General features: G+C 41.9%; 1 protein-coding gene across 2 annotated transcripts; it reads left to right on the top strand.

Annotated features, from left to right (window-relative positions):
• The first annotated feature begins 49 nt into the window (after positions 1-49).
• On the top strand, positions 50-23,610 carry IGSF10 (immunoglobulin superfamily member 10). 2 transcript variants are annotated; one of them, XM_036017910.1, is made up of 8 exons: positions 50-124; positions 727-787; positions 2,665-2,859; positions 4,212-4,341; positions 6,615-7,005; positions 12,983-17,320; positions 17,783-18,683; positions 21,562-23,610. In XM_036017910.1, exons 3-8 carry the CDS (start codon positions 2,666-2,668, stop codon positions 23,465-23,467), a joined length of 7,860 nt encoding a protein of 2,619 aa, XP_035873803.1. In that variant the 5' UTR covers positions 50-124; positions 727-787; position 2,665; the 3' UTR covers positions 23,468-23,610. The 2 variants fall into 2 exon arrangements, with proteins under 2 accessions (XP_035873803.1, XP_028361105.1); XM_028505304.2 differs by lacking the exon at positions 50-124 and having other exon boundaries at positions 606-787.
• Positions 23,611-24,174: the final 564 nt, after the last annotated feature.

Here is a 24,174-nt window from a genome sequence, read left to right as displayed (position 1 = left end):
CCCCACTCCAGCCCCGCCTTCTTTCCCTCTGCTCTGGAAGAGCCCTGCGACCTGAGCCCCTGGCGGCTGGGCTGAGCTGCGGACACTGCAGGGCAGCGGGAGCCCATTGGTCACCTGGGCAGAGGTGAGCGGCTCCGCCAATCCTTTCCCGGGAAGGGGACAGGCGGACCCTGTGAGGGGCTTTGGAGAGGGAAAGCAGAAAGCGTGCTGCCGGGTGGGATGGGAGAGTGAGGGTCGGTAGGGGTGGGGGAAGCACCGAGGAGGGAGAAGGGTTAAAGAAAATATGGCAAAGTCACTTTTTTCAGTGACTGATGCCGGGGGAAAAAGACACACTCTGAGTAAAGATTTTTCAGTGGGTCAAGATCCTTATTGCTTCACCTATGGCAGATTTGTAAAAAAAAAAAAAAAAAAGACAAATAGAGGACAAACTTATGGGACCTGGGGGTAAAATGGAGTGATATAATAGTTATATTTAAATGACAGCGTTAAGGAGAATCAAAGCACGCTGCTGAGAGAGGAGAAAGGAAATTAAAAACCTCCACTTTGCCTTTTGTTTCAGTAACAACAGTTATAATAAGGGAACCCGTTAGTCTCTGAAGTGGTGGGAGTGCCTCCAGGTCTCCTCGCGGAGCATTGCTCCGGAGCTGCCAGCCAGGAAGCTTAAGCCACTAGCTCACTTTGGGAGCAAACCTCACTCAGTTTTGGGCAAAATTTCCCCTTTCCTAGGAAGATTTTCTGTCTCTGCCTGTGTCAGGAGAGGACTCGGGATCAGCCTAGAAGAGTTCAGGTATTGTCAATTTCCATTTCATTATACACGTTTTCAGGTTGAAGTCTGTGGATCCGCCATCTGTAACATATTCCTTTAGAGTTTTGATTTTAAATAGCTCTTATGTGGGCATACTAATGCTGTTTTCTAGCTGAACAAGAGAATTACCTGCATCCCACTGTTCCTTTCTCTGCTTGCCTATGGGAGAGAAGATGCAAATGTTGTCTCCAGTCAGACACAATTATTTATAAGTTTTGTAACCAGATGATCACAGTGAGAAAAGCGGTCATGTGATTAATTTTATATTAAATTTTAAGTGGGCTACATTCTGATAACAATTCCATTATCTTTATAGGAAGATACAAACAATTCAACACCCATGTTGTTTCTAGCATAATTTATGGCCAAAAGATGATTGCTGGTAGAGTCCAAAATAAATCATTCTATTCTAAGGAACATTGAGATTTTAAATTATGAAGGTCACATTTCTTAGAAACACATAATAAAGATTTTTATTGCAACCCTGTATGTTCTGAATTGCAGGAGAAAATAAGGTTTGGATTCCTGGGCTGGCCCCACATGTGGGTTACAGATAACATTTTCCAACAAGCTGAGCATATTTCTTCCCTGGTAATGCTCCCCCACCCCCATGGCTAACATGAGGAGGAGAAGGGACCAGGGAAACAGGCAGAGAGGGATGTGCCAAGCAGAGCGAAAGCAGCAGACAGCATCACGCCTGCGAGGGGTCAGCGTGGCCCGCCACGGTGCAAGTGCAATGCTCAGGCCTCTCAGCAGATGCTGTTGTTTACGGTCATTGTTTGGCAGTGAAATGTGCAACGTGCCTCTTTTTTTTGGCAAGTTTTAAGGACATATTAAAAAGAGATTTATTTAGTCTTTCAGTGGATTATTACAGTTTATAAAAGTGTTTTTGGCCCTGGCTGGTGTAGCTCAGTGGATTGAGTGAGGGTTTGTGAACCAAAGGGTTGCTTACTTGATTCCCAGTCGGGCACACGCCTGGGTTGCAGGCCAGGTCCCCAGTGTGGGGAGCGTGAGAGGCAATCACACATTGATGCTTCTCTCCCTCTCTTTCTCCCTCCCTTCCCCTCTCTCTAAAATAAATAAGTAAAATGTTTTATTAAAAAAAGTGTTTTTGAAGAAGGTTTAATAAAATGAAAACACAAATACAGATTAGAGCAAAAGTAGGTTTGTAGTTGTTCATATGGAAAATCATACAATAATTAATAAATAAAAATAGAAAAATAAACTGTTTCATGTACTCATAACTGTGAACCTACTTTTGCCACACCTTGTATTATACATTTAATGATTAAAAATGTTACACAATTTAGCTCAACACACACATACACAGAAACACATACAATATATACAAAAGGCTGGAAGGTATACAGCAAACTTTTAATGCTTATGCTTAGGGGGTGAGAATATTAGTAATTTTAATTTTTTTCTATGTATTTGCAGCTTCCAAATTTTCTAGCATGCACATGTATTAGTTTTATAACCAGTTTTTAAAAGAACTAATGTATAAACCAGAAACTATCCCTCATGTATTTCGGTTGTCACAATGTCTTTATTTTGGTCTTAATTATCTCTTTTTAATGACTCCCTCAGTAATAGGATTTTCTGCTTTTCATGAACAAGTAAAAAGCTATACAGGAATTTTCCCAGCAGTAAATATCCCACTTGATCACAAAGCTCCAGGCGAGGCCAGCATACACTATGGCTTTGTACAGAGTTAATTTTACTCTAAAAGTTGTAAACAAAATTGACCACTTAGGACCCTTCAGGAAGGTCTCTGATTAGCAGAATTACTGTGTGCGGCTCTACTGGGAGTTTGCTCAAACCATAGTTATAACTCTGAGTCATGACTTTTTTTTCAGGATGAAAGTGAAAGGTAGCAGAATCACCTGCTTGCTGGTGCCCTTCACTGTGATCTGCCTGGCGGCCACCCCCGGAATCAGGGCTTGCCCTCGCCGCTGTGCCTGTTACATGCCCACAGAGGTGCACTGCACGTTTCGGTACCTGACCTCCATCCCAGACAGCATTCCGCCCGATGTGGAACGTATCAATTTAGGGTGCGTGGGAGTCCTCGTCCTGTCTCCTTAAGAAGGGATTGTCCTCTAAACACACAGGACTTGAGAAGATTAACTACAATTGTAATAAACTTTCTTTTCTGAAATGAGCACACAAGGATCTTAAGTTTGTTAGGGTGCTAAGAAAGTTTAACTCATAAACTTTTATTTGGAGAAAATTCTTCTGGCACCTTGAATACTCCTGGTAGGTGGGGAGGCCCATGACTATCGAAAAGCTTCATTCTGGCTACCTCTGTGCTGCAGAGTAAAATAGCTCTTGTTATGAATTAGAGTTCTGATATACCAGTGAGAGGTAACAGGAAGACTAGGAGTGTCCTCCTATATGTAAAAGATATATGTGAAAAGTGGGCTGAATCCCATTTGAAGCCCTTGGGCTTTTTTCTATACAAACTGACTTATTTAAAATGCCTTTTAAAAAGTGCATACCTAATTAAATCTACCAAAAGTTGACCATATTTTAAAAGTTCATAAAAAACTGTGTAAACATGTGTATTTGAACTTAACATCATTTACTTGAGATTTGTGAGCCAATGGCCCCTATGTGCCAAACACAATGGATGGGACTGGAAATTCAATGAAAAACTTACATTCACTGCTAGAAGCTATAATTAAAAGGAGAAGACAGATGCACATTCAGTACAACTTAATAAGAACCATAATACAGTAAAGGAACTTAGTAACAACCACTGATTATAATGGCTATCATTAACTATGTGCTTACTAGGGCCTGGCATTTGGCTAAGCGCTCTTCATGTATTCATTCATTTAACCCTCATAACCCCTTTGGAGTAGGTTCTATTCTTTGCATTTTATAAATGAGAAAACTGAGGTACAGAAAGTTCACTGATTTTATTCAGAGTCACTCCTAGTACTTAAGTACCAAGTGCCTGAGTTCATAATCATGGCCAAACCACTTGGCTTCAGAGCCCAGGTTTCTTGACTACTTTACAATGATGAATTCCCCCTGGGAGAGTGAGGGGGCCAGGAGGTAAAAGAATAGGCTGGGTCCTAATAGTGCTCACAAAGGGCAGGGACGGAGTCACCGCATTCCAACCTGGGGGAACAGCATGCTCCCAAAGCATTTGAAAATGAGGAAGAATGTGGCATGTCCCAGGAAAAAGAATAAGGTGATTGTAACCACATTACAAGGGCTGGGTGGATGGTAGAACTTCTGAAGAATTTCAGTAATATTGCAAGCATTGTATCATCTTCCAGCACAGGTAAAACAAGAGAGGCACTGATGTGTGTGTGTGTGGTGGTGGTGGGGGTTTGCTTTGACATTTGAACTTTATTGACAAGCTCAGCTTATGCCTAGCATGCCATTTGTATTTCAGGTACAATAGCTTGGTCAGGTTAACAGAAACAGATTTTTCGGGCCTGAATAAATTGGAGTTACTAATGCTGCACAGCAACGGCATTCACACAATCCCAGCCAAGGCCTTCGCTGATTTGCAGGCCCTGCAGGTGAGACCCTGGTGGGAAGGGACAGATTAAAGAGGTAAGATATCCCTCCAAAAACAGCCCATTCTTACAGCATCCCCAAATCAGCATTCTGCAAATTAGAAGTAGACATCCAGGGAGAATGTCAGAGAACCAATTGTTTCTTAAATTCAAATGTATGTGGAAATTTGAATAATAAAAGAATTCTAAGGCAAGTTTCCTCATGCCTTAGGCTAATATATCCAGTGATTACTAATCCTTTAAAACCTAATGCCGCTTCTAGTCATGTTCATCTGAGAAATGAATGTGGTTCCTAAAAATAATTGCCATCTTAGAAGTTAGCTTTCTATACGGCAATATAATTTTTTCAGGCTCACTTTATTTCATTATTTATTTATATCCTGCCTTGTTCAAAAAACTTAATGAAGTTGTAGAGGCTTCCAAGAATGTGTCAAATTTTGTAGGAATTCTCACTCTAGTAGGTGAGAAAATGAAAGGTAGAACGAGCGTGAGGGAAAGCAGGAGGGGGCACGGGCAGCGTTGGCTCCAAGATCGGCATCTGCTGTGCTAGGTAGGACTTGAGACTTTCCGGAACCTCACAAGTCATGATGTCTATAATCTTTTATACATAAAAATTAATAAAACTACTTTTCAGAAAAACTGCAACCACATCTAATTTAAAACTTCCTGTCTCCCATAGCTTCTGATAAAAAGACAGCACAATAAAGTCAGTTATATCCTTATAAAAGATAAAATGCCAGTATGCATAGAGCCTTTTGACAACATACCAGGGCTGTATAAAGCCACAGAATTCAGTCTAGTATCGGATCCTGTTCATTTGGCTTAATCAGGCTTTATTTGGAACCAGGCTTTATTTATATGTGTTCAGAGGACCAGATGAATACATATCCTTCATGAAATTCTCCACACATTTATACTCTCGACCAAGTTTGAATAGATATTGAGGACCATTGAGTTTGATTTATTTTATTTTATTTATTTTATTTTTAGAGAGAGGGGAAGGGAGGGAGAAATAGAGGGAGGGAAACATTAATCAGTTGCCCACAACCACCCAGGCATGTGCCCTGACTGGGGATCGAACTGGTGACGTTTCACTTTGTAGGACTCTGCTTAATCAACTGAGCCACACAGGTCAGGGCAAGGACCACTGACTTTGAAATTATACTTCCAGGTAATGTTAGAGGCAAAGCTTTTCTATGTTGCCAGTTTAACTCTCTTTGCTTATTAGGGAATTAGTCATTCCAGAAAAGCACACTCTCAGCAGAAATGACAACATAGGTCGAATCAGGAAAAATTATGAGAAACCATTGGTTTTACTAGCATTTCTTTGTCTTTTCTTTTTGTGAGACAAAGTGTGTTCAACTAGTAACTGCAGGAGAAATTGAAGAATATCCATACACTATTGAATTATTCAAATATTATTTTAATTTTAATTCAAAATAAATTAAAATAATATTATTCATAATAGCCAAAAGTGGAAAACAGCCCAAATGCTCATAAATTTATAAATAGATAGACAAAATATGTTACATGCATGCAATGAAATACTACTCAGCAATGAAAAGAAACGAAGGGCTGATGCACGCTAAACAGGGATAGGTCTTAAAAATAGTAGGATAATTGGAAAGAAGCTAGACACAAAAGATCACATATTGTATGATCTCATTTATTTTAAATGATGAGAACAGGCAAATCCACAGGAATAAAGTACATAAGTGGTTTTCTAGGGCAAGGAAAATGGGGAAAATGACTTCTAAAAAGTATCAGTTTTTACTTTGGGGTGATGAAAATCTTCTAAAATTAGATAGTGGTGATGGTTGCACTACTTGGAATTGTATGTTTTAGATAGGTAAAATTTTATGGCATGTCAACCATATATCAATAAACCAGTATAAATGTCAAAAATAAATTAATTTTTGGTGAAAAACTCAGGTTCAAGAAATCTTAAATTTACTTGAAATATCAAGATACTTAAAAAAAAACTTAGTATGGAAATTCTCAATTATATGCAAAAGTACCCAGCTTCAATAGTTATCAGCATATAACACATAGTTTTACAAGCACCTTCACTATCTTCTTTTCCATTTCATTGTGTTGTTTGGAAACAAACCCATGAAATCAGAATGTTTCATCTGTAAATACTTCAATACATATCTCAAAATTAAGGAATCTTGACTGAAACAAGATACACCCACCGCATCGGATTAGTCTCATTGATACACTTTCCCCTTTTGTGATAATTCTTTTGACAAAATAAATGTTCTCTTTATTCTCAGGTCTTAAAAATGAGCTATAACAAAGTCAAAAAACTTCAGAAGGATACTTTTTATGGCCTTAAGAGCTTAACACGGTTGCATATGGATCACAACAATATTGAGTTTATAAACCCAGAGGTTTTTTATGGACTTACCTTTCTCCGACTCGTGCACTTGGAAGGCAATCGGCTCACTAAGCTCCATCCAGATACATTTGTCTCTTTGCGCTACCTCCAGATATTTAAAATATCTTTCATTAAGTACTTGTACTTGTCTGACAACTTTCTGAGCACCCTCCCTCAAGAGATGATCTCCTACATGCAGGATCTGGAAAGCCTTTATCTTCACGGGAACCCCTGGACCTGTGACTGTCATTTAAAATGGTTGTCTGACTGGATACAGGAGAAGCCAGGTACGAATACTGTTTATTTCTTTGTTCTAATGCAATAGTAGCACCCTGCCGGGAGGTACTTTATCTATCAGTAAGTGAGAAGGCCAAGGTAATTTAGGTGGAAAAAAAAGTCTAAGTAATAATTCAGATAACAAACTCTTCATTCTTTCATGAATTAATTGTTCATTGTTTCAAAGGTTAGCTATCTGATCACCATTCCTGGCTTTTGGCAAAATTAAGAAGAAAGAAATGTGTGCGTGTTACAATTCCTTACACCATGAGCCATAAAAAACCTTCCCTTCTCTTCTCAGGTATTCAATAAATATGCAATTTTTGGAGCTCTATTTAAGGTTCTGTGCTAGGTGACGGAAGTGCCAAGGGCACTGTCTCTGCTCTAACCACACTTCCGGTGGGTTACAGATAAGCAAACAGACCATCAGGGTATGAAATGTCCTTTGAGAGGGAAGGTAGAATTTACCGTGAAGAATGCAAGATCCATTCAGTCAACAAGCAGTTATCACAAACCCACATACAGGAGGCCACAGAGAACACAGGGATCCAAAAAATGAGCAAGACAGAGTAAGGTCCTTGCCCTCATGGGGCTTACATTCTTATGGGGAGAAGGGGCAAACAACTAATTATATTGTTAATTATTAAAACCCTGATGAAATAATTATTTAAATTAAGTCCTTAAGATGGTGACCAAAAGGAACCCTTTGATTTTTGTCATCAAAGGGGATGGTTGGTTTCTTTGGAAAGATTGATAGGAGCTGGGTTGCCTTGTGGGGAAGGACAGAGGGGTGGGGGTTGGGGGCACAGTCCACTCCTTAGAGAGGTTTGGCGTGAAGTAAGGAAGGAAGGTGGCAGCTAGATGGATAGGTGCAGTCAAGCAGGAGACTTGAGCGTGTTCAAGGTGATTAGATTGCTAATAAGGTGACAACACTGCAGAAGGAACAGATCGTCAACCCTGCAGATGGGCTGAGAAGATGGGGGTGGGAACAAGAGGTCCAGCCAAGGCTGGAGGCATTTTCCTCAGGAGGTAGGATGTAAAAGGTGCACTAAGCGGACACAGAGGCAGAAGAGTTCCTAGGACTGGTGGAGGAGACAAAGAAAATTTGTGTCTGATGCCTTTTCCTCCTTCGTGAAGTTATGGGAGGGCTGACTGAGGGAGGTGGTAAGATAGGGTCAAGGTCGGAAGCTTGAGAAAAGTGAAAAAAGTTACTGTTGTGAAATATGTAAGTGTGTATTGTACATATATATATATATATATATATATACACAATCATATATGTATGTATATGTGTGTGTGATCAGTTAATATAAATATTCAAAAGTTAATAAAAAAAAACATGAACTGAACACTGTGAGGTATATTAGGCCAATAGACACCCTCTCTGCTTTCCAGGAGTTTAGAATCTTTTAGGTGAATATGCTAAACACATAAAAAGACAATCAGGCTATGAATGAAAATCATCAAGTACTTCAATTGAAGATTTAATTCTATAGGAGTTCAAAGTCTGTAAAAATTACTCTGCCTTGACCAAAAAGGAGAGAAAGTAGGCTGGGGCATAAAAGATGCATCAACAGGTAAAGAAGGAATAAGAGAGAAAGAAGCAGGGCGGTAACACATTCACTGTGTGCTTGACATTGTGCTAGATGCTTTCTATTTAATTCTCACAGCACTCCCCAATTTCCAGATGAGGACACCGAGGCATAGAAAAGTTAGGTATCTTGGACTAGTCATTTAGACCCTTTATGCCTCAGTTTTCTCACCTGTAATATAGAAATAACAATAACTGGATAGAACACTTAAAATACATACTAAGTGCTTAGCTAAATGTATGACACAAAATAAGCACTCGATAAATATGTTTTATTTTCTTTCCCACTGAGGTCAGACAGCTAGAAAATAAAAAATCAGAAGCTCAGAAGTCTAGATCTTTTTCTAAAATTGGGGCTTTACACATAAAGGCAGACAGCATAAGTTTCGTGACAAGGGTAAGGAAGGGCCCCATTTGCCTGGCATAGGGGCAGCATAGCCTGGCAAAGTGTTTCAAAGTCTACTGAGGTGGGTGCTGAATGCTAGGCCAAAATGTTTGTATTTTACCCTTTTTAAAAAAAGAAACATTTTACAGGGAAGGATTTTGGACAGTTTCCCACGGAGATGCATTTTAGGAATCACCAGCCTGTGAGCAGTAGACAGGGAGGACCGGAGTGGGGAGAAACAGTAGCCCCCCAGGAGGTGCTCAGGATGGTCCGTGTCTGGGGAGTGACAGGTTGAGTGATGAGGTGACCACACCTGCATGTAGTCTCACAGGCATTTAAAAGGCAGTAGGGATTGAGTTTCTCAATTCTTTCAAATGCCGTGGAGAGATAAAGGAGAATGACGAGTGAAAAAGAACTACTGACTTTTCACGTGATTGTTAGCTGGATTATAGGGGGAAGATGGTGAGCAAATAGGGGAAACCTATCTGAGAAATGTAGCAGGGAAAAAACAAAGAAATTAGATGAGGCCCACACTCTGTATACCCAGAAAGAAAATGATTCTGTGTTCAGTTCCTACAGAGTATCACACCTACTTGCCATTTTGCTAGTTATGTGCTCAGGTAGTAAAATCAGGCTAGTGTATATTTTGTTAGCAGCTATCATTTCATCAGGTAGAACACACCACTGTAAAACATCAATTATTCTATGTACTGGAGTCAAGGAAGGGACTGGCTTACTGTAGCCCACATGCCAAATCCAGCCCTCACCAAGCTTTTGTACATAGTTTTATTGGAACCCAGTCATGCCTAGTTTATACATACCCATGGCTGCCTTGGTGCTACAGTAGTGTAGTTCAGTCACTGGGTCAGAGAACTGTGGTCCACCAAACCCAAAGTCCTTACCACATGGCCCTTTACATGAAAACTCTGCTGACCTCGGCCTGAAGAACAGAGCCTGAGCTCCTTAGCCTGGCATGCCGGGTCTTCCCAGGGTGCTCCTTGCCTAATTTTAGCCTCATTTCCTTCCTTTCCAATTTGCAACCACCCTCCCATGACAGACACACCTACCCTGTTTTACCACCTCTGCCCTGCTGCTTCCCAGCCTGGAATACCTTCCTTCGTTTTCTGCCGGGTGGGCTCCCGGCCAGCCAGCAAACTCTGCTCAGCACTCACCTTTCTGGGAAGCCAGGCTGCTCCTCCACCTGCCCCATCCCCGTCAGAAGAATCACTCACCACTTGTGGCTGGCCCACACTTCTGTTCTCGAACGGACAACATTTTATTGTATTTATTTGTATTACATGTCTGTTGCCTTTCCTAAGTCTAATTTATCTATCCTTAGCCCCTAGTATGTGCCTAGAACAGAGTAGGTCAATAACTTTTGTTGAACTAAGTTTTTATCAACTACATAGCCATTTTGATGGTGAATACAAATGCCTACCATCCAGCCATCATCTTAATATGTCCCAAAACTGTGCATGTGTATATGCGTATACATATATAATATATATGGATAAGTATATATCAAATAATAATTAACGTTTTCTTTATGGCTAACATTTGTCAGCCCTGTTTAAATAAGCAAGTGCTCTCTTTTTGACCGAGAAGCCTTGACAGTAACCCAACACTCATGAATCAGTCCCATCAACTTCTTTTTCGAAGTGTGTTTTATCTTGCATTCCAAGAGACCTGACAGCCTCTCGTGCCTTCAGTGCCTTACATGGTGTGTGATAGGCAGTGCGTGGGCACGTATCTCCGTAGTCAAATGTAGCACAGCTTCATCTATTTGTGTTCTTAGCTCTTTGGTTTCAAAACACGCCTGGGCTGCTCTTCTGTAAAATGTGGGTTTGTGGCCATTTCTCTGATAAACATTTGTTTTATAAATATTAAATTTGTGTCCTGCTACTTGCTCTGTTTCCATACCTTCCTGCGTATATAGTAACTTATTGTTTTAATGCCAATGCATAATATAATCTTAATAACATATTTTCAGTGGCAAATGTAATACATATAGCACCAACAGTGCATGTAACTCAACTGACAAGAAAGCACTGTTAAGTAAGTGATGGCATTTGATATGTGTAGGCAGTGGTAGCTCTAGCAAGACTGCCAACTGTTTGGCTGCTACTGGAAAACACGTTCAATTGTAAGACATCTTAATTCATAAAAAATATGGTCTTAGAATTAGGCCTGCCTCCCTCCCTCCCTGACTTCCTACAATCTTCCCTGAGCATCCATTGGCCAGGCCTGGGGACATATAGATGAACAAGCATGGAGCTTACAGTCTTGTGGGAAGACAGACAACTAGACAAATCATTCTAATGGTGGGTGATGAGGGGCAGGGTAAGAGAAGTGGGAAGTACCAGAACGTAAAGTGGGGAGCCCACCTGGAAGAAGTGCAGCTCTGGCTGGGCCATGAAGGATCTAAGTAGTGGGGCAGTGATGGAAGAGGGCGTGTCAGACAGCAAGTGTATGGGAAGTGGAGCTTGACAGGGCATGGCAGAGTTGGGGGATGGAAAGCATTTCTTTGTGACTGAAACCTAGAGTGATAGAGGGAGTGGAAGTGACATGATCAGATTTGCATCTGAAGCGAACTACTGGATGGCTGGGGCCTGCTAACTCTGGTGCAGGTGTTACCAATAAGCATACCAAGATGTGCACCTAATTCTGTGGCAGGTTTTAATTAAGCCAGAAGTCTGCCATGTTCCCTGCTCTAGCAGGGTCTGAGCCCCAGGTACTGCTAAGTAGGGAAGGGGGCAGGCCTGGTTGGTAAGTGGGGAATTATATGCATGCTCAGGGTCTTCAGGCTGGCCAGCTACTCTGTGGAGGCTTGGACTCTAAAATTTGCTGTAGAAAGCTGAGTGGCCAGATCTCTGTGGTGTGACTTACTGCACTAAACTGATACTGAAGGGTTTGGAGTGCTCGGTTAGAGGGATTTGAGCCTTTGAGCCTTGAGAGGACTGTGCATATGTGGGAAGGTGATGTGATCTTGTCCAGCCACTCTGGCAAATGAGCTCTTCTAAGAAGTATAGTCTTCTTCTCAAAGCAGTTTCCAGGGCATGAGATGAGAGCTACTACATGGAACAGCATGTGAAGTCCCTGGCTGCTTTTTATGTAAAGTAAAACTCTGTACCTCTTACCAAGTATTTCAGTGACCAGCCATTTTAAACAGGCTCACCAGAGTGGTCTTTGTAAAGGGTCAGCTATGTGATATGGGGACACCTGAAAGAGGGGGCTTCTATGATTTGGAAAGGCTTAGGCTGTTCCTAGTCCTATATGATCTTCAGGCTTCAGATTTCGCCAAGATGTCTGATCTTTAAAGGGCTGCCCCAAAGCTTGGGTACAGCATTCTCCCTCATTACACCTGACCCTCCTCCAGTGAGTGTTTGCCTGTATCCACCAGTCCAGCCACCAAACTCACACTGCATCTTCCTTTTCTCTTCCACTCGGTCACCCTCCATGCTCAGCCAGATCCTCACCTCCTGCTGACTGGTTCTACCTGCTTCATTATTTCCTGCATCCATCTGTTTCTCTCCATTCCTATTAAGACCAAGCTAGACCAGGTCAAGATATCTTGCAATTCAGTTATTGTACTTTTGGGTAATGAAAAGTAACTTGGGTTTTTAATGATATCCAAGGACTTATAAATGATAATTTGTCAAACAAGTTATCTTTTAAAGGATGATAAAGTTCTATGACTCAAAACATTAAAATGAACAAATAGAACTAAATTACTGTTAATAAAAGTGACAAACATAAGCATGCCATTTTGTCGGGCACTTTCTATAAGACTGGCGAAATCTTTGTGCCTATGAATATAATATTATGACAGGATATATAGATAGTATGTTTTTTAGAAGTCAACCCAAAGACAAAAAAAGCAGGGCACTTTCTATTAAACACTAAAGTTTCCAAAATGTTTCAAATTCCAGTACAAGCTATTTCTTCAAAATGTTCAAATACTAATTCATGAAGAGACCAGAACTGGCAATAATTAAGTTATCATTTTTCCTAGATATAATAAAATGCAAAAAAGACAGGAGTCCCTCCAGTTCTCAGCAATGCCCACTGTGCATGGACCCCAGGAGCTCGAAGGGCAAGCCCTTGGCCACCGTCCCTGGTGCAGCTTTCCTGTGTGTCAGGCCAACCATCGATCCAGCTCTGAAACTGAAGAACCTGACTATTCTGGAAGACAGCAATTCTGTGTCCATCTCCCCTCAAAATTTCATGGCGCCCTTCGGCTCCCTCATTTTGAATATGACAGACCAGTCTGGAAATGAAGCTCACGTGGTCTGCAGTATCCAAAAGCCCTCAAGGACATCACCCATTGCAATCACTGAAGACAATGATTACATCAGGCTAAATGCATCATTTTCTACATTTCTGGTGTGTAACATAGATTATAGTCACATTCAGCCAGTGTGGCAAATTCTGGCTTTGTACAGTGACTCTCCTCTGACACTAGAAAGGAGCCACTTGCTCACTGACACACCACAACTCTGCTACCAATATAAACAGGTGGCTCTTAAGCCTGAAGACATCTTTACCAACATAGAGGCTGACCTCAGAGCAGATCCTCCTTGGTTAATGCAAGACCAGATTTCATTGCAGCTAAACAGAACTGCCACCACACTCAGTACATTGCAGATCTGGTACTCCAGTGATGCTCAGGTCACTTCACCAAGGTCAGAGACGAGGCCAGTGAGACACGAATGGACCATGATTCCCAGGGATAACAATATTAAGCTGGAACACACTGTTTTGGTTGGTGGGACCATTGACTTAGACTGCCCAGGCCAAGGAGACCCTGCCCCACATTTGGAGTGGCTTCTAGCTGATGGGAGTAAAGTGAGAGCCCCTTATGTTAGCGAGGATGGACGAATTCTAATAGACAAAAGTGGAAAACTGGAACTCCAGATGGCTGAAAGTTTTGACACGGGCATATACAACTGCATAAGCACCAATTATGCTGATGCAGATATTCTCACCTATAGGATTACAGTGGTCGAGCCCCACATAGAAACCTATCAGGGAAATGGGGCTTCTCACACTGTTTTTGTTGGTGACGCACTTGACCTTCCATGCCATTCCACTGGTACCCCAGATGCCTCTGTTAGCTGGGTTCTTCCAGGAAACACTGTGCTCTACCAGTCCTCAAGGGAGAAGCAGATTCTTAATGGCACACTGAGAATATTACAGGTCACTGAAGAAGACCAGGGTCATTATTGTTGTGTTGCAGCCAACCCATCAGGGGTCGACTTTTTGATTAACCAAGTTTCAGTCAGAATAAAAGGGCCAAGCCCAGTGGAGCACAATGCAGAAACAGATGGATCTGGACTTGATGAGCCCAGTCCCACGGTGCACCCGAGGGACCCACCAGCTGCACAGTTCCCTACACCTGCTTCAGAGGGAGGTGAGGCTAGAAAACAAGTCTTGAGCACGAGTAAGAAGCACAACTATCGAGGTTTAATACACCAGCGGCGTGGAGATTCCACAAACTACCGTTTTAGGGAGCACAGAAGGCAGTTCCCTCTCTCTGCTCAGAGAATTGACCCCCGACACTGGGCAGCACTTTTGGAGAAAGCTAAAAAGAAAACTATGACACAGAAGCAAGAAAATACCACCACAAGGCCACCTCTGCTGGGCACCCAACTCCTGAAAACACCCGATGAGGAAGCAGACTCTTCAGGCATGCTCCCTCCAGATGAGGAATTTATGGTCCTGGTAACTAATGTCCCCAGTGCCCCGGCAAGGACAGTGTCTGCTGATTTCAACAAAATATCTGATAGCCCTGTGGCAATTACAACTACTGGTACCGAAGTCTCCCCAATTGGCAGTCCGCACATGCTACCATCTGAAAACCCAACAGATTTCAAACTACCTACTACTATTAAAACTATCACCATGTCAAACAACATAAACCCAACTGCATCAAGCAAAATGAAAGATACAAACAACCAAAATGTAGCCACTGCCCTTCCTCTACTACCTGAAGCAACTCGGTTTCAGGGTGCTGAGGGCATGGGGAGGAGAAGAGAGCATTCGCAAAGTGCACCCCTAGTAGCAATGGGGGTGGTGATCAAAGATGTCGAGACCCAGATGCTTAGTAGTGTTGATAGCAAAGCTGATGTATTAGCATCAGAAAATGTCATGCATGGTCATCAAATGCCTGTAACAGGAGGCAGTATCCCCAGGAGCAATCACTTCCATTCTCACATTACACAAAGGCTTAGCACCTCAAGGCTCCCTTCAGGCCCACCCAGCGCTGCTCATTCTCAGTTACAGACTCCTAGAAACAGTACCGCTAACACCCCGTTGTCCAGACGCTTTGTCAGACGGAGGAAAATTTGGGGAAGGGGGAGAGTTATCAGCCCATATAGAACTCCAGTTCTCCCACGGCATAGATATGGCGTTGTGAGGCCAACCTCCAGAGGTTCTTCTGAAGGAAGCACCACTGTGCTTCCTGCCACGGAGCCCAGTGCGGTGTGCCCGTCCTGTTCTCTCAGAGAAAAGTTCGCCACTGCGGGAGCAACCTTGTCTTTTCCAAGTTCTTCCCCCATCGCCCTCCCCAAAGCTGACATTGCAAGAGTCACAGCAGAGTCTACAACTCTTGTCTATAATTCACCATTACTATTTAATAACAAGCCAGATGTACATACTGAGAAAACAACACCCACAATAAAATATTTCAGTGCTGAAAGCACCCAAGTGATGCCAACTGGTACAGTCAGGACTCATGCGCCGACATCCGTAACTGTGGAAAAAGCTCATAGAACAAATATTAGTTACCCCAGTATATCTAACATTAGTGAAGCGAAAAGAGATTCAATGATTATATCATCACTTCCAGGTCCTGCCACTGAACCATCTATGCCTGCAACTATGGGCATTACCAGATTTCTGAGAAGGAAAATTCCCTGGCATCAGGTCTCTGTAAATAACCACACCCAAGCAGACAGGTTAAAGAATCAGCATACATTTGGTTCACAGAAAAGCACAGCCACGGTGCTTCCTAAAATAGCTCCTGCTTTACCCACAGGTACAGTTCCCCCCTTTCGCTTCATAGCACACTCAGCAAACATAATGCAAAGTCCATCTATAACACTGGCTACAACTCACCATGATACCACTAAAACATACGGTATTAGAAGTCTCTCCACAATGAATGAGCTGCCCTTCCCACCCACCTACCCTACACTTCCTAGGAGCTCAAGCAAGGAATCAAATACACCCTTCATATCAGAGCAAGCAGGCATGCTGACAACTCCTACTGCCCCTGCATCTGTCATTACCAATCACACCCAAACAGGCAGACCCAGCACAGAAGTGCAAAGCAAAAAGGAGCCTCGGGGCAGAGACGACCCAAACAGCTCTCCCAGCCAGAGTCCTGGCTTCACTACATACCCTGCTGTGAGGCTCCCTATTCCAGCTGCAGCAGAAACTTCAGCCAAGGCCAGTGTCTCTGCTTTCACTCATCCTACCTTAGAAAACACCAGAAGAACTTCAAGCACAATTGATCTTTACCCAAGAACACTTAACAGGACAGATGTAATTGAAGAACCACCCCAAGAAACTACTCAGACTTTGAAGAGCATGGCTGCTTCCGAAGCCACTTCGTCCAGCAAACTCCAGCAGAGGACCACACCTAGGAGCACGATCATTGGACCCTCAGCGGTGCCAACTCCCCTGAGCAGCAGGGCCACTCTGACGCCAGTCTCCACCTCCCCTCCCTGGAGTAATCAAAGTGCAGTTACTGACAATGTGACAACTCCTGTTTTCCGGATGCTGACAAATACAACGTTCAAGCTGCATGAACCCTCCAGGCACAATGCCAATCCACAGCAATTAGCTGCAGAGGTTGCAACATCTCCCAAGGCTCATCCAACTGCCAAGTTCACAGTTGGAACCACCTACTTTATCTACTCCAATCTGTTACATTCTACTCCTATGCCAGCGCTAATAACAGTTGAACCACAGAATCCTAGATCGACTCTTTCTCTCTGGTCAGAAGATCACTCTCAGCATGAGTCCCGCCTGGAAATTGCTCAAAAAGGCGAAAAGCCAGGCGTGAGCATGCTGCCCACTCTAGGCTTGCCAGAGGACACCACTCATGCTTCAAACTGGGAAATTCAGAAAACTGCAGAGAATGGCTTTGGCAAGACACAGGTTCAAAAATTAACACCTTCTGAACTCCTTCCCTTTGAGCCTTTGTCTAGGAATGTGTTTGAAAGGGCCAGAATAGTTGGAGGAAAGGCGGCAAGTTTTACTGTCCCGGCTGACTCAGATGCCTTTCTTCCCTGTGAGGCTGTGGGAAATCCTCTGCCCACCATCCACTGGACCAGAGTGTCGTCAGGTATTTAAAAGTTTGTCTTCTTTAGTTATGAGCCAAGGGATGACTGTGTTATGTGTCAGGGTTACGCATTCAAAGAATCAACACCAGTTTGAAACTTCCCCAAGATACAGAAACTTTACTATCCTCATTTGACATTTGCTGCATGGCTTTCTTGCTCATTAGAAGGTTTTAAACCATATACTAATTAAGAGTATTTAAAAAAAAAATGCTTTGAAAGCAGATCCAAAGAAACATGATTTGAAAAAAAGGTCATTGTCATTTGTCGAACCATTGGGGTTTTAAATTAAAGCTATGGGGATACAGGCATTCCAGGAATGATTTTAGCAATGTGAAGACTAGGCATTCTAATTTTAAATATATTTGTTCTCAGTAGCCTAACAGAAAGATGGCTTTCCACTAGGACAATTTGTTTTCTATCTAAACCTTGATGACCTGTGGCTATAAATTTCTTTCTTCTATCAGGACTCGATTTGTCTACAAGGAAACAGAGTGGCAGGTTTCAGGTGCTCCCCAATGGCACCCTGTCCATCTGGAGGGTGGACATTCAGGACCGTGGACAGTACCTGTGCTCAGCATCCAATCCATTGGGCAAAGATCACCTTCATGTCACCCTGTCCGTGGTTTCCTATCCCCCCAGGATCCTGGAGAGACACACCAGAGAGATCACAGTCCATTCTGGAAGCACTGTCGAACTGCAGTGCAGAGCTGAAGGCAGGCCGCGGCCTGCAATTTCCTGGATCCTCGCAAACCAGACAGAGGTCTCAGAATCATCTGAAGGGAACAGGCAGGCCCTCGTGACGGCTGACGGAACGTTGGTTGTCCACAGTCTCAGTGTGTATGACCGGGGCTTTTACAAATGCACAGCCAGCAACTCCGCCGGTCAGGATTCAGTGCTGGTTAAAATACAAGTCATCGCCGCCCCACCTGTCATTCTAGAACAGAAGAGGCAAGTGATTGCAGGCACTAAGGGTGAAAGTTTGAAACTGCCCTGCACTGCAAAGGGGACTCCTCAGCCCAGTGTGCACTGGGTTCTCTCTGATGGCACCGAAGTGAAACTGTTACAGTTTATCGATTCCAACTTGTTCTTATTTTCAAATGGGACACTGTATATAAGAAATATAGCCTCTTCAGACAGAGGCACTTACGAATGCATTGCTACCAGCTCCACGGGCTCAGACAGAAGGGTGGTAATTCTCACACTGGAAGAACAAGAGACCATCCCCAGGATAGAATCTGCATCCCAGTTGTGGAATGAGGTGAATTTTGGGGACAAATTACTACTGAATTGCTCGGCTGTTGGTGAACCCAAACCCAAAATAATCTGGAGGCTACCATCCAAGGCTGTTGTAGATCAGTGGCACAGGTAAACCACACCTTAATGTTGAGATTATCTTTATATACTTAGCTGTACAACTTCTGCAATGGGCAAGTGATACAGTAAATTTTAGAGAATAGTTTCAGAGAGTCCAGACTCAGCACATAAATGTAATTCTCTCTAAAGACTGAATTCTTTTGAGATTAATATAAAATAATATAAACTATATATATAACCAAGCTTCTTGCATGCCTAACTCTAAAGGCCAACCTCTTGAGTTTATATAGTTAAAAGCAGAATAAGAATCTCCTTTGTTTTCATAGTTGTGAAAGTTTTAAAATGTAACTGTGTAAATTGTGTAAATACATTCATAATCTCTTGATGAAAAAAGAAGTTTTTCAATTCAATGAAGGTTTTGGAGAGAGACTCCATGCATTATTTGACTCTTCAAAGTCTCTTATTAAGCATTTTAAATTTTAGTATAATCTGTACTTAATTGCTTCTATAAAATTGCAAAGCACTCTATGAGTCACAGCATTAAGAACCACACAAAGAAAAAGGCAGGTAGGACCCCCAACCCCGGAGCTGTTAGACCCGGCACTGCCTCTCATGCCCCGCTGCAGGCTGATTAACACTGGCTTTCATCTGGCTTTCTGGATAGTTTGATCTTTGAAAAGTCACAATTATGGCTTACGAGTTACTAATTTTTGCCATTTGCATGACCTTACGCAATGATTTTTCTATGACAAAAATGATGAGAATAGTTATATTTTATATATTTGCTTTTTGTTAATAGAAAATACCATGCAGGACAAATTGAACATAATAGATATGAATTTATATTCCTGCTGATAAGCTGAATAGGTTTTTCTAGTGTCACACGGTAAGTTGGCATTGAATGTTATTAGTGAATTTCATTGGTGATCTTTAATTCAAATGTTCATTTTCAAGTTTTCCAATAAGGCATCAAAACTACTTGACCAAATGTTAATTAAATTTAGATATAAAATGAAAAAAAAATACTGAGCTATGAAATGTAAACTTTAGAAATAATGTTTACTATATGTATGAGTTCATTTTTGGCATTAAATATTTTCAATGCTTTATCAGTTTTTGCATTTAATATTATAATTTCAGTATGTTTCTCTTTTTTTTTGCCTTCAAATAATTATAAGCATTTCATTAATGTTGAATGCCAGTTCTCTTTTGTGAAATTCAAGCATTTAAATAAATCCCAAGGCACGTGGGGATGCATCTTCAGTGAGGTCCCACTGAATTCTGACGCAGGTGATGAAGGACACGCATTGAGAACTGACTTTGTAGCAGTGGCTCTCTGACTTTGCTACACATGAGAACCATTTGGAAAACTTGGAGCCCAAATACCAAGGCCGCATTCCACACCACTTAAGTCAGAAATTCCAGAGGTGGGACCCAGACAGCATTATTTTATACTGCACAACTGATTTTAATGTGCACCCATCGTCGAGAATCGGTGCTTTTGGAAAGGATTAGGCAAAAATGATAGCAGGTGGCAGTGTAGTGTGGTGCAGAAGACAGGGTTTGAGAACCAGCTCTGTGACTTGAAGTGACACAGTCTCTCTAAATATCAGTTTTTTAAGCTGAAGAGTGAGGAGCTACTGAAAGATTTAAAAGTAAATGCAAAGTTCTTGGCAGTCTCCATCCCTTTACTAAGCATATCTATTATGATTTTATCTTGGTTTACATACCAGAAGAGTCTGTTACACACTTAAAAAATAAAATAAAAAGAAAGGCACCAGCATGTGTTGTAATGTTCTACAATACCTTCCATACTTCTTATGTTTGCTGGAGAATAAAAAAATGACTTGAGACTGATTGACTTGGTTAGCAGTTACACTATGGAAGACTATCCATGCTCTTCTCTCCAGTTTCCCTTACCTGCTTAGCTCACGACGCCAAAAAATTAGAAAAACACATAGATTTTCACCTGTAGGTGTTCTAATATGTTTTTAGTAGCCACTAGATTTCCACTGATCTTTCTGAAAAACTTGATTTAGTTATAACAGGAAATACCTGCCATCTGATGGCTCACGATGATAAGGGCAGGCTGGGTAGTTTGCTTCAGGGAGAAGAATGGAGTTCCACACAGTTCAGTGCAAGGACCAGAGTCACTTCATAGCTGCCTGCAAAAGGCAGATGCTACCGCAAGCTTCCAGTAAGTCTTACACTGGCATTTTCTCTTTATGACAAAGTAGAACGTATTTTTTAACCAAATAACTCTAAATATTTTGTCACTAATATCTCTCTAAAAAGGAGATATTAGTGTCTTTTCTAAGTATGTATGAAAGTTCTTCTTTACTGACATATTACACTATGACAACTTGATATGTAAAATGGTCAAGAAAGTCATGTGTCTAGGACTCCAAAACTTCTAGCACTCTCCTCACCATTATAATTTTAATTTGTTTACTTTTCTTTTAGAGAGGGGAAGGAAGGGAGAAAGAGAGGGAAACATCAGTGTGGGAGAGAGAGGTTGTCTTTTACAAGGTCCCCAAGTGGGGACCTGGCTTGCAACCCAGGCATGTGCCCTGACTGGGAACTGAACTGGCGACCTTTCAGTTTGCAGGCCAGCACTCAGTTCACTGAGCCACATCAGCCAGGGCTACCATTATAATTTTTTAAAAATTCACTATGTAAAGGAAATTCATTTGAATTTTGTCTTAGAAATACTACTCATTTTCACTAAATTGTACCTATTCAGTTAGATAATTTCATCTTTCATTAAATGGTTTAGAAGACAGTAAATAAGCTAGCACTGATTTTAATTTTATTGCAACAACTTAAGAAAATGCCCATAGAGCTAACCCTATGTTGATACGACAAGTCCTCCACCCTGCCCCTTGCTAATAGCTGCACACTCACATCATTCATTCTCTTCTCTTCTTAGAATGGGCAGCCGAATCCATGTCTACCCAAATGGGTCCCTGTTTATTGGATCAATAACAGAAAAAGATGGAGGTGATTACTTGTGTGTGGCAAGAAACAAAATGGGGGATGACCTGATACTGATGCACGTTAGCCTAAAACTGAAACCTGCCAAAATTGATCACAAACATTTTAAAAAGCAAGCGTTTCATGGGAAAGATTTCCAAGTGGACTGCAAGGCTTCTGGCTCGCCAGTGCCCAAGATATCGTGGAGTTTGCCGGATGGAACCATGGTAAACAATGCAATGCAAGCTGATGACAGTGGCCGGCGTACCAGGAGGTACACCCTTTTCAACAATGGGACATTGTACTTCAACAAAGTTGGGATCACAGAGGAAGGAGATTATACTTGCTATGCCCAGAACACTCTGGGGAAGGATGAAATGAAGGTCCACCTAACAGTAATAACGGCTACCCCGAGGATCAAGCAGGGTTACAAGGCCAACATAAGAGTCAAAGCTGGAGATGCAGCTGTCCTCGACTGTGAGGTCATTGGGGAACCCACACCAAAAATATTTTGGCTGCTGCCTTCCAATGACAGGATTTCATTCTCAAAAGACAGGTACACAATTCATGCCAATGGGTCTTTGTCCATCAACAAAGTCAAACTGCTCGATTCTGGACAGTACTTGTGTGTGGCCCAAAATCCCAGTGGGGATGACACCAAAAGGTACAAGCTGGAAGTTGTGCCCAAGCCTCCATTAATCAATGGTCTGTATACAAACAAAACTGTCATTAAAGCCACAGCCGTGAGGCATTCCAAAAAACACTTTGATTGCAGAGCTGAAGGGACACCACCTCCTCAAATCATGTGGATCATGCCAGATAACATTTTCCTCACAGCACCATACTATGGAAGCAGAATCACAGTCCACAAAAACGGAACTTTGGAAATTAGAAATGTGAGGCTTTCAGATTCAGCTGAGTTTATCTGTGTAGCTCGGAATGAAGGAGGAGAGAATGTGTTGGTGGTACAGCTGGAAGTACTGGAAATGCTGAGAAGACCAACATTCAGAAACCCATTTAATGAAAAAATAGTGGCCCAGCTTGGAAAGTCCACGGCACTGAACTGCTCTGTTGATGGAAACCCACCACCTGAAATAATCTGGATTTTACCCAATGGCACGCGATTTCCCAATAGACCACAGAACTCTCAGTATCTGATAGCAAGCAATGGGTCTTTTATGATTTATAAAATGACCCGGGATGACGCAGGAAAATACCGGTGCGGGGCAAGAAATAAAGTTGGCTATATTGAGAAGTTAATTGTGTTAGAAATTGGCCAGAAGCCAGTTATTCTGACGAATGCCTTAGGAACAGTTTACTGTATCAGCGGAGAGTCTCTGTCATTGCACTGTGTGTCTGATGGAATCCCTAAGCCAAACGTTGAATGGACCCTGCCAAGTGGTCTTGTGATAGACAGGCCTCAAGTTAGTGGAAAATACATACTGCACGAAAATGGCACCTTAGTCATCAAAGGAGCAACGGCGTATGACAGAGGAAACTACATCTGTAAGGCTCAAAACAGTGTTGGCCACGCACTGATCGGTGTTCCAGTCGCGGTTGTCGCCTACGCTCCCCGCATCACAAATCGGCCACCAAGGAGCATCCTGACAAAGACAGGGACAGCCATTCGGCTCCACTGTGTGGCCCTAGGTGTCCCCAAGCCAGAAATCACATGGGAGATGCCTGACCACTCCCAGCTCTCAAAGGCAAATAAAGGGAAGGCACATGGAATTGAGCCTTTTCACCCCCGAGGCACCCTAGTCATTCAGAATCCTCGAACCTCGGACTCTGGGATATACAAATGCACAGCAAAGAATGCACTTGGCAGTGACTCTGCAATGACTTACATGCAGGTAATCTGACATGAAATACATTTTTTGGAACAGAATCAACATCTGGACAGGTTATTTTTTTGGAAGAAGTTTAATCAAAGGCAGCCATAGGCATGTGAATGAATTTTAATACATTTACAATATTAAATTTATCATGGACATGCAAAAAAAAAGACTTGTAAATAAATGCATTATGAACTGATACTGAATTCTTTAATAAATCTCAAAACAAACTTTTAACTTAAGGCACTTTTATTTTGCCAACAAATAACAATGAACATGAAGAGAAAACTGTCCACTAGAAAACAACAAATGGCTAATGTACCTGAATTCTTCATCAAATGGACTTTCCTCTTCCACTCCCAGTTGCCTAGTGTCCACCTCCTATCAGTGTTACAAGCATGGCACTTTCAACAGAAACAATGGAAAAGAGCAAATTTGCAGTCTTGACGTAAATTTGTCATTTTAATATATGAATATTTTGTGGTTGGTTTATAAATATTTTACTAAAGCCTATAGAAAATAAGCATTGAACTGTTTTGATCAAGATTTACATTTTATGCACACTGAAAATTTTCATTGATGGGGAATACAAAGATGTTTCAATGACTGCATTTAAAAATAAATGCAGGCTAACTTTTCCACATGTGAAAAGCAACCTAACACCTGTACATTATAAAATGCAAAAAGAGGGTGGATTACATCTTTGTCCAAATAAACCCATTAAGAAGGTTTTA

Source organism: Phyllostomus discolor, chromosome 2 (assembly GCF_004126475.2).
Source record: "Phyllostomus discolor isolate MPI-MPIP mPhyDis1 chromosome 2, mPhyDis1.pri.v3, whole genome shotgun sequence".
Taxonomy (NCBI): Eukaryota; Metazoa; Chordata; class Mammalia; order Chiroptera; family Phyllostomidae; genus Phyllostomus; species Phyllostomus discolor.
The sequence above is the reverse complement of the archived record's forward strand: the minus strand, read 5'-3'. Positions and strand labels throughout refer to the sequence as shown.